This window comes from Helianthus annuus, chromosome 10, assembly GCF_002127325.2.
Source record: "Helianthus annuus cultivar XRQ/B chromosome 10, HanXRQr2.0-SUNRISE, whole genome shotgun sequence".
NCBI lineage: Eukaryota > Viridiplantae > Streptophyta > Magnoliopsida > Asterales > Asteraceae > Helianthus > Helianthus annuus.
Window position 1 is genome coordinate 85,818,747 of NC_035442.2, and position 11,645 is coordinate 85,830,391.

The window sequence follows — 11,645 nt, forward strand, 5'->3', positions numbered from 1 at the left end:
TTTATACCTAACGATACAATCCACTTTGTTAGTAATTTATGTAATATGTCACTTTATTTGCATAATTTTCATGTTTGCACAAATGATTAATGTAATTTAAATTTTTCTGCCTAGGAAGCAATCTCGGGTGATAAGCTAGTGTGTGTGTGTGTGTGTGTATATATATATATACACTAGTTTATAACCCCGTGTTATACACGAGTTGCATAAATTTAATTTTATATACTAGTTTGTAACGCCCCGCGTTTTGATGCTTCCTTATTTTTAGCAAGTCTCGTCGTACTTCCTATCTGTTGACACTTGTACTCTCGTGTATCGTACTTTCGATTCTTCTGTGACTAGAGACGACTGATCATAACGAAAATAAAGCTATTTTAATCATAATTGTGTTAATCTATATGCAAAATTGTTATACAAAAGGAAACCTCTTAAGTGAGAACGACATAATTATCCTAGATTCTTGACCAGTGGCGGATCTAGAAACGGATCGTAGCCGTAACGTTTTATAAATAAGCCGTAACGAAATCGAAAAAACGTTAAATTTTTCCGAAATTTACATTAATTTTTCCAAATTTTTCCGTGCCAAGCCGTAGCGGGCGTTGCCCCCTGGTATAAGCTACATCCGCCCCTATTCTTGACTCTTTGTTACACTTTGATATTTAAATGCACGAGAAACTAACGTGTTTAATATGTTATGTGTGGTTGATAAACACTCAAAAGTAAACCCTCGCAACTCGCTTTATCACAACGAAACACAATGCAACACTTAAAAGTTGGAATTTAATAAAACGCCAAAACCCAGTCGTCCGAATGGAGCCCATCCGTCCGGATGGAGCCCATCCGAATATGGCCATTCGAGCGCATCAAGACCTGTCACCATCACCTATAAATAGAGCCTTGTGTCTTCATTTCAATTCTTCACCTCCTCTCATCCGCTCTCAAAGTTCCGACTCTCATTCGAGGCTTATTGTAAGTTTTCTCTCCGGTTTCAACCTTCATTCCACTCCTACTCCATCTTCTTGCTTTATAATCACAAACACACGCACACAACCTTCAACTTTACTTAAAATCATTGATTTTAGACATTTCGAAGATGGTTTCCACTCGTTTTGCTGAGGCAAACTGCTGTGGAGCATCACTCAATCGAGATTGAATCAAGTTTCAGAGAAAATCACGTTTTACAACACATTTATGAGCTCTCTTTTGGTTTTTATGCAACATTGGTGGAAATCGTGAACCCGTCAGACTCTCGACACCTCCCATTGTCGAGAGCCGGCTGTAGGAATGGTTTGCATCAAGGAGATGGTCCAACTAACGGGTCAAGCATGAATCTCCGTCAAGAACAGCACTTTCGCTCGAATGGGCTATGCCCATCCATCCGAATGGACCGGGCTTAGTGTTTCTTGATTGGTTTGGCTCCGTTATCGTATCCGTCTTCTTTACTTAAAATGTATTGAACAAACTTCAACAATTTCTATTCACAACACTCATACTCCATCCGCCCGGATAGACTTAGTTACACCTTGAGACTTTTCCTTCTGTTTTACAACATCAATTACTGAGTCAGGTCGCTTTCGTTCCAACGAGGTAGCGAAAGATAAGAGTAATAATAAGTATTTAATAAAAATAAATGTCACGATATCTCTTATACCGTTGGTTCAGAATTAATAATTATTAACCGAGTATAAATAAAATGAGATGATACGTGAAAATTGAAAATGAAACCCTTTTGCTGAAAAAGAAAAACGAATAGGAATTCAACAGCCTGACTTTGATCAATCAAAATCAACCCACCTCTTCTACGGCTTCAAATCTACCGAATGATATACAAACAAACGGATGCTAATTGCTTGATCCCTCTTCTTCTTCTACGATCAACAACAAGATAACCTAATTGTTGTTATTCATACGTCATGGATGATTACTTCAAGGACGACTTTTCGCAGCTCATCAAGAGGATTGGGGCCAAACTCTCTCAATTATTAAACATCCAGGTGCTACTTCCTTAATTTTCTGAGTTATGTTCCTGTATATTGGTGGAGATTCATGTTTGTGCACTTTGATTAGGGCAACATCTATCTAGGGTTCCTGAATGTCCTTGATTCTATATTTCATATTTTCTAATCGAAGATCATGTTTTTTTCCACTTCAATGCTTAATCATTGTAATCAATCATCATTAATCCTATGAGTTTTGTCTTAGGTAAACTAGGAGATTGCATATTTGACATACAATGTCAATACATCGATAAACGTTGTTAATTTGTAAGTAGGTTTAATTGTTGTTTGTTAAAATGAAACCTGTTACAAGTAGTATATATCTTGCTTTAAACTAGGAGTAACAAAAGATGAAAAACTTTGTTATTTTTCTGCAGTTCTATATATTGTAAAAGTAACAGATCTTATCAATAAAATAATTAAAAGTAAAAAAAAAAAAAAAAAAACTTATAAGAAGTATCTTAGTGTGATGTGCTTATGATGTTACAGGTTCCATTTAACTGTTAATTGTACAATTACAACAATAAAGTAAAACTTTGGTTTTATATGTTTAGGTGTTTACTATATTACAATAGTTTTAAGTTTATTTGTTTTTATGTTATATTGGTAATTTAGTTAAAATTACTTTTACCAATAAATGAAAAGTATTAGAAAGGTGTTTGGGTCCAAATAGTAATCAACTAGTTGGACTTGTAACACATGAAGCCAGTTCTATTAAAATCACCCATTTGACCCATTCTTATTCTACAATCCACTCATTTTGGTATTTGGGATTGGGTCCAGCTAGTCAACCCATATTTGACCCATTATTCATTTCGACCCAACGAGCCCATTTGTTAAGGGTTAATTTATTAAGAATAATTTGCAGCCAGCCAGCCCTCACATTCTTTTTTCTCGGAGGTCGTACTAAAGCAATGAATTTGGTTATAGGATTTACCATCAGTGTGGGGTTTGGGGGTTCTTGTTGCTGCTGTAATTTTTACATGTAGACTGTTGTGGGCCCCTAGTGGTCCTCAAAGAAGACAACATAAAGTTCAAACTCCCACACCACGTAATTCTGGAGTCAATAATAGTCAACCAAATGCAAGTCATTTACCTTCTGGAATTGAAGATTCAACACCAACTGTTATAAATGAGGCGTTACAGCATGTAAAGGTATATGAAAATATTTAAAATATCTTCTTTTGAATTGGTTTGTGTTACTAAACTTTCTACTTTTTGCAGCCAACATTGGGACAAATTGTCAGACAAAGGTTAACTGATGGAAGGAAGGTATATATATACATGGATATAACCAAAATTTGTTGTTCTAGTGCATCCCTTGAATTTTTTTGTATGGTTCTTCAGTAATGCATGCATACCCTGATTAGAATTTTGGATTTGACACTACTTACATGTGTCTTTTTCAAAGTGGCAAACCTATATTGTGATACATTGCATCTTTATTTTAAAATGAGTACAAAAACATTATTAGCAAGCAAACTTCATGTTGAAAAACATAAAGCCTTATCATCATCAAAATATTCAATTTAGAATCTTTAAAGTACAGGGCGTGGGCGTATCTTATTGGTTTTAAGTAACAATATTGCTCAATTGATGGGTAATGCTTGTTTAGATGTTTAATTATTCCATGAATATAGTTCCTAAAAGATAATTTGAAGAAGTTTTGTTTTAAGATGTAGTATGCTGTTATTAATATAAGATAGTGTTGATCCTTTTCTATGATAATATCTTTGTTTCAGTTTAATACCTAACTAGTAAATTTACCCACCACGCGTTGCGGCGGCATCGAAACGTAAAGTAACTCGAATTTATACTGCCGTATGAAAATGTATTATATTTGACCCGACTCTTTTCTGAAAAAAAAAAATCACGTCGAAACGTAAATCAACTTGAATTTATACCGACGCACGTAAGAAAATAGTGTTTTTTTAAGTTAAAGAATGGTAAACTTGAAACTTTGGAAACTCGAGGGGGGGGGGGGGGATCAAAATGACATTTTACAACATTTTGAGAAAGTTGAGGGGGGTGTAAGTGTCAATGCTGTAAGTTGAGGGGCAAAATAAAAAAAAAGAAAAGGAATGTTAGGGTGCTTGGCTTGGCCGCGTACTGTAGCCAAGCACCCTGATAATACTTGGTGATATCACAAAATAATATTGATTAGCAACCTTAAAACAAGAATACCAATTGAAGCGAAGTCTTATTTTACCTCTTGTTGGAAACCTTTTACAAGGGGTTGTGATCGCATAAAGTTTTAAATTTTTTTGGTGAAGGTAACTTGCCGGTTGCTTGGGATTATACTTGAGGAAAGTACTCCAGAGGAGCTTCAGGTTGTAATTAGTTTCTTACATTGATTTTTCTATTTGAAGATTATAGTCATCATCCCTTTTTTTTTTTTTTTTGTGTGTCTGGTAGAATAAAGCAACTGTTAAATCCTCTGTTTTGGAGCTTCTACTAGAGATGACCAAATTATGTGATCTTTATCTCATGGAAACTGTTCTGGACGATGAAACTGAAGTATGTTTAAGCTTTTACCCTTTTTGTTTTCTTCATACGCTAATGGACGCATTGGAACTTCGAACCGCTACTTCTAGTAAATGTTAAAATGGGTCGGGTTGACTCGTAAAACCTTTTTAAAAGAAATAATAACTATATAAATATTTAATTTGTTAAATATCATTAAAAAACTATATCATTACAATAAAAGAAATTTAGAGATTAAATCATTTGAATATAAAGTTTCAGCTTGTTTGACTCACTCAACACATTTGACCCATTTCCTTTATTTAGTTAAATCTTTAGCTTAACACATTTGACCCGTTACAATTAAAATATGACTCAAATCAAGAAATTTGTAGATAAGTGGGTCAATTGTGTTACGTCTATTATACACCACTTACATAAAGAAGTTCCTATTGCAGCATTTTCTTTGATATACAATGCACATATTATTATTGTTATTATTAATCCTGTATTTTCTTGTTGAGTAAATTACAACCGGTGTCCTTTACGTTTGTACCATATTACAACCGATGTCCTTTAACTAAAGATATTACAGGCTCCGTTCTTTATGTTATAAGTTTTTAACACCCTATGTCCTTTAGTGCTAACCGAGTTTAATTTTTTGGTTAAGTCTTACCATGTGCCTCTCACATGAGGACAACATGGTCTTTTCATCTAAATTCTACATTTAAAAACTAAATAAATAATCTATTTCATATGCAGTCTATTCTCAAATTAAATTCCCTTTTAATATGCAATTTAATTTAATTTAATTTAATTTAATGATGTATATTAATTCTGAGTAGTTGGCTGTTGAAACAGGGGTTTAAAGCAATAGGTAGGGACTAAGACCATGTGTAGTGGGGCGTTTTCTTTAAAAAAATTTCAAAAAAAACGCCCTATAACGCCCAAAATACCATTACACTAGGCGTTATCTTTAAAAAAATTTTCAAAAATTGGGTTTTGGCGTTATGAGGAAAACGCCACTACACATTTGACTATCCAATGGTTTGCTTTTTCCAAGGTTGACTATCCAATAGTTGTTGGCAGGTTGTTTTTTTTTTTTTTTTAATAATTGAAAGGGGCATTATTTGGGCATTATCCCCACTACACCACTTTATGCTATAATGCCCCATGCTGACTGGGTTGCCACGTGTCGGATAATGCCCCATGGTGGGGGCATTATAACAAGTTACCACTACACATGGTCTAAAGCTGTTAAAAAACATGGTTTATTTGATGTCAAAGTGCCGTAAAACAAGGGGGTTGAATTGCTGTTAAATGCAGTTAATATACAGCCAACTATTCATAATTAATATACATCATTAAATTAAATTAAATTAAATTGCATATTAAAAAGGAATTTAATTTGAGAATAGACTGCATATGAAATAGATTATTTATTTAGTTTTTAAATGTAGAATTTAGATGAAAAGACCATGTTGCCCTTATATGAGAGACACATGTTAAGACTTAACCAAAAAATTAAACTCGGTTAGCACTAAAGGACATAGAGTGTTAAAAACTTATAACATAAAGGACAGAGCCTGTAATATCTTTAGTTAAAGGACACCGGTTGTAATATGATACAAACGTAAAGGACACCGGTTGTAATTTACTCTTTCTTGTTTTTGTAGAAGAGGGTTTTAACAGCATTGGAGAATGCAGGGATTTTCATGTCCGGTGGCTTGGTCAAAGATAAGGTCATGCAGTACCATGATATGATTATATAGAGTCCAACCTGCCCTTGTTCAGAAAATAATTATTTAGGAAATGGAGTTAATATAAGCAGTTTGTTATGATAATTTCATTGCAGGTGCTGTTTTGTAGCACAGAGATTGGACGGACTTCTTTTGTTCGTCAATTGGAACCAGATTGGCATATAGATTCAAATCGCGAAATTAATTCTCAATTGGCGGTAAGTTGGTTCTTTTATTATTATTGGATTAAGTTTTTTTTTTTTTCTCTGTAAATTGAGACGTTTTTAGGGGCATTAAGGTTTATCCACTTTTGACTTTTAAAAGTCAACCCACTAGTCTACAATTTTTGTTAATGGTAACCCACTACATTTCATTTCCAATTATACATGATTTAAGGGTGGAAACTGTCTGGCCCTGAAATTTGTGAAATAATTCATTTTATAAAAATTTAGACAAATATATTAGGTTTGAATTTCAAATGTCATATGCTGATACCTGCATTTGCTGTATTCATTAATGGCAGAGGTTCATCAAATGTCAGCTTCATATTTCACCGACAGAAACCGAGCGCATTGCTTCTAATGTGTTCAGTTCTTCTTCATTGGAGCAATTCTTTGGTATTTGACTTCTTGAAGTCAACAATGCAAATATGTATATCTCTATTTTCAGCTGTATGGCTGCAGTGTATAACTATAATACATGAGAGATGATGTATGTGCAGTAGTTCTGCTTAACTATTACCATTTCTTGATATATATATACTATATTCAAACATGTTAAATAGATAAGATAAAAAGATATTAGCTGTCAATCCGTATAAATATCGCCAAAGGTATGTTTTAAAAGAAAAAATAGCTAGAAAGAAAAGTCATTTTTTGTATAATTGGTTATACTTCACACACTTTAACTATTTAATAAAGGAATTTAGGACTTAGGAGTGTGGATTTCAACTAGTTACGATCGTAACACGAAATTCATGAATTTGGGTTTGGTGTAAACAGTGTTGGGTTGAATCTTGGAATGTGTATAGCTAATTAAAAGAAATAAAAGAATTTGTATATAAATTTAGAATTTTAAAGTATCTTTTCTATCTAGGTTAAAGAAATTAAAAAAATATATATATATATATATATCTTTCCTATCTAGGTTAAACAGATTGTATTATTGTCAACCCATAAAAACACATGTTGTTTTCAGGTTCATAGGTTCATATGAGTGACATTTTTCGTGCTCGTGTCAGTTTGTATAAAATATTTATCTATTTTGACTTGGGTATCTAATGTTGTTTAACAAGTGACTTGAGTTAGCTCGTGTTTGGCTTGTATCTTTCTTTAACGGCGAAAATTCTATAACATATAAAAGAGGGCAAGCGCAACTGCTACAAAAACCCGTGGGTTAGGGCAACACATAATTACCATTGATGGTGTAAGTAATCGCCGTCTGGAATAACAAGTCGCACAACAATTGATGGTTTTGAATTGATTTAGCAGCAACGCCAAATTAAGAATATTCCGTCTCTCATTCATGCATACCGAACACTACCTAAGGGGCTGTTTGGTAGCCTCTTAATGATCATTCAGATACTACATCTTAATGGTTTAAAACCTCTGAATGAATAAGAGGTAACCTCAAGTCTGAATGGTTAAGAGGTAACCTCTGAATGGTAAATCATCACATGTCACATTTTTCTATCTTCTTAGAGCATGTGTAGTGGGGCGCTATATGCCATCATAAAGCCCCTATAAAGCCCTAAACACCACTACGGGGGGCTTTATGAGATAAAAAATGGTGGGTGGCGCTATATATATAGCGCTTGATGGGGGGGAGGATTTAAAAAATGGACCAATAAAAAAAAGCAAGTGTTTTTTAATTAATTAATAAAAACGAAATTTAATAATTAGGTATTGATGGGTGGGGGCTTTATGACTACGGGCTCTAGTGATATAAAGCCCCATAAAGCCCCTGTGTGACGTGGCACGACACGTGTCGCATAACGCCCCACAAGGGGCTTTATGACTACGGATGACCTTATTGGTAAAATTCTTAATGGTTCCATTAAGTGGTAGCCTCTTAATGATCATTCAGAGGCTACCAAACAGCCCCTAAAGCTTCAAGAACTATAATAAGGGGGTGTTTGGGATTCCTTCTCAAAAACAACTTATCTATACTATATAATAAAAGAAACTACTTTGAGAACACTTGTCATCATATTAGGCCATGTTTTATAGATAAATATTATTTTAGTTTAATCTTTGGGTAAATTACTTTTTGAGTCCCTGTGTTTTATGGGTTTTAACTAGTTGAGTCCAAAAGCAAAAAGTTTAACGACCTGAGTCCCTATAAGCATTTTCTTTAACCATTTGAGTCCAAATTTCTAACTCCATCCACCAAGTTTGTTAACTGCAAGGGTAATTTGGTCATTTACACACAAAGTACAAGTCTTATATGCACAAAAGTATAAGAAACAAGTCTTTAATGCATAAATATTTTAATATTATATATATTGTTATACACACATAGACATTTCACACAACTGTCCATCCCTTCTCTCTTTCTCTCTACCCCTACCACCACCATTAACACCACCGCACCACCACCATTCCCACCGCACCTCCATAACTATCACCATCTTCTGTTGACCGTCAACCACCAGTCACCGCCTGCAAACCGGGCCTCCAATAATTAATAATCACCTCAATAATTAAAATGTAAAAGCCTCTTTCATTACAGGTAAGTTCTATGCACAGAAAGGTAAACTAAATCCAATAATAAACAAGAAACAAACAATCAACATTATTTCCAAAACAGAAAAAAGAAAAAACCCTAAACATATGGACGTTGACTAGTCAACAAAGCTTGAATCTTTAACAATTTTGGTATTGAAACATAGGTTTAGATCAAGAAAGATGCAACGATTGAAATGGGTATGTGAAAAAAGTAGTAATAAAGATTGAATCTTGAAAGATGAAACTTACTTATTACCCTTAATCTTGAACCAAGCTTCAGCACAATGTTTATGAGCAGCAGCTAAATCATCTTTACAAGAACAACCCAACTCAATAGGACTCCCATTCTTAGAATCTTGATTGGTTAAATCAATACTCAAATGACAAATCCTACAATCCCCTTCAATCTTTGACCAATGTACCCTATCATTGTGGGCCGCACCACCACCACTTTCTAGATCCACAATCGAGAAATCTAACACCGTGGATTCCCTCCCTTTCTCCTCCTCATCAGATACCACCGCCCCTACAATCTCAATGTTGGCCGCGGTGGAATGACGGCGGGAGTGGTCTTTAGCTTCCAAATCGAGTTGGGCTGGTTATAAAGTTGCCATTTTGGGAATGAATCTATGTATGAATTAAATAGTAGCACAGAGCACGGGAACAGATGGTGGTGGTGCGATGATGACGGTGGTGGCGGTGGCGGTACTGGTGTGGTTGAGGGAGAGATAAGGAAGAAAGATGAGGAAGAGAGAAATCAGAGTTGTGTTTGTGGGTATTGTTCTCTCTATATCTACTACTAATAATAGTAATAATAATATAATAAAGGGCATTTTAGTCTTTTTAACCAAAAACTAACAGAAAATTTAAACGGAGTTAGAAATTTGGACTCAAATGGTTAAAGAAAATGCTTATAGGGACTCAGGTCGTTAAACTTTTTGCTTTTGGACTCAACTAGTTAAAACCCATAAAACATAGGGACTCAAAAAGTAATTTACCCTTAATCTTTTCTAATTAATTATAGACTAGGGTTAAGACCCGCCCGCGTTGCGGCGCGGATACATCGTAAACATTGAATGGATTAGTCCAAACGTTATATGATGCATTAACCATATGAAAACACATATTTCGACGTATCCAGTTGAACTCAGTGTAACCTGTATAATCATTGTGATTGGATTAAACATAAAATAAATGGAATTCATATCGAACAATCATAAAATATTATATGTGACCCAACTTATACATAGAAAACGTAACGGGTATGAAGGAAAATATGCATATGTAATTAAAAGGGATTAATTAGAGCTTTCGAAAAAAGGGGAGAAAAAGAAACCATAATTTGACTCCACTCAGTTCGAAACAAACTTTACGAAACGTACATAAAATAAACACGAAAACATATTATATTTGACTTGAATTGTTTCTCAAAGCAATTTACGTCGAAACGTAGAACAACTTGAATTTATACGAAAACGTACATAGAAATATGCACGTAAAAATGGTTTCTTTAAACGAAAACGTATTATATTTGACATGACTCATCTATAAAAAAAGTTTACGTCGGAATGTAGAAGAAATCATATTTACACATACCTGTACATAAAATATGCACGTAAAAATTAGTTTTTAAGTAAAGGAAGTATAGGGGTAATTCGAAACAAAAAAATTAGTAAAAATTTTAATAGGTTAAAAACGTTCATAAAACCGTGCCAAGTAGCACCAATGCCACAACCACATCGACTCTCAACATCGTAAAAATAAAATAGATAAAATGGTAAAAATTACACTGAACGAAAAGCAGACTAAAATCGTTGAACCACACACACCCGTTACAGTGTCTTAATACGAAGAAATTAACCAGAAACGTAAAACATAGAAAATGATAACTTAGTCGATCTACGACCCGCCCGTTGCGGCGAACTTTTTAAAAGGGGAAAAATGGACGCGTTGCGACGGGTCTGTCAAATATGAAAAAATAGAGCAAAAACGTTGAACCTCACATACACGCTACGACATGTTAACTCGCAAAATTTAGAACGAAACGTAAAACGAAAAACTTGTGAACGATAAAAAGTATGGGGTACAAAAGTTGTAGATTATAAAGTGCTGTGTTAAAGTATAAAAGATGGAAAACTTTGGGTTAAAAGTAAAAAATAAAAAGTGGTTAAAATGTAAAATATGAAATGTTTGGGTTAGAAGTGAAAAATCAAGATTTTTTTTTGAAACACTCCCTAAGCACAAGTTACAACTTATGCTACACATATAAGTTGATTATTAATATATGGAATAATAATCCTTCTACTAAATATTATTTAGTTTAATTTCTTATGGATAAATATTATTTAGTTTAATCTCCTTCTCATTTATAATATTTTTTATTTAACTAATAGAGTAAATTACGATTTCGGCTCCTGTGGTTATATCACTTTTACTCTTTTAGCCCAACTAAATATTATTTAGTTTAATTTCTTATGGATAATTATTATTTAGTTTAATCTCCTTCTCATTTATAATATTTTTTATTTAACTAATAGAGTAAATTACGATTTCGGCTCCTGTGGTTATATCACTTTTACTCTTTTAGCCCAAAAAGAATTTTTAACATCTGAGCCACAACGTTTTTTTTAAATCTTTTTGACCCCTAACGTCTTTTTTTCTAACCCTTTTGGCCCCTAACATTTAATGGATGAGGTTAGTGTTAGGGGCCAAAAGGGTTA

The 11,645-nt window shown here is 33.8% G+C and overlaps 1 protein-coding gene and 2 long non-coding RNA genes across 3 annotated transcripts; 1 reads left to right on the forward strand and 2 right to left on the reverse strand.

Annotated features, from left to right (window-relative positions):
- Window positions 1–530: 530 nt before the first annotated feature.
- LOC118483290 lies at window positions 531–6,831 on the reverse strand. The gene is made up of 2 exons (XR_004870223.1): window positions 6,695–6,831; window positions 531–1,538 (listed from the first exon to the last, which is right to left on the reverse strand). It is a non-coding gene; the product is annotated as an uncharacterized LOC118483290 (long non-coding RNA).
- Window positions 1,653–6,973, forward strand: LOC110885310 (peroxisome biogenesis protein 22). The gene is made up of 8 exons (XM_022132991.2): window positions 1,653–1,994; window positions 2,928–3,152; window positions 3,222–3,269; window positions 4,271–4,327; window positions 4,413–4,514; window positions 6,137–6,202; window positions 6,316–6,417; window positions 6,723–6,973. The coding sequence occupies exons 1-8, from the start codon at window positions 1,914–1,916 to the stop codon at window positions 6,822–6,824; spliced, it is 783 nt and encodes a 260-aa protein (XP_021988683.1). The 5' UTR covers window positions 1,653–1,913; the 3' UTR covers window positions 6,825–6,973.
- Window positions 6,974–8,558: 1,585 nt separating this feature from the next.
- Window positions 8,559–9,714, reverse strand: LOC110885311. Its single transcript, XR_002562092.2, has 2 exons — window positions 9,175–9,714; window positions 8,559–8,859 (listed from the first exon to the last, which is right to left on the reverse strand). It is a non-coding gene; the product is annotated as an uncharacterized LOC110885311 (long non-coding RNA).
- Window positions 9,715–11,645: the final 1,931 nt, after the last annotated feature.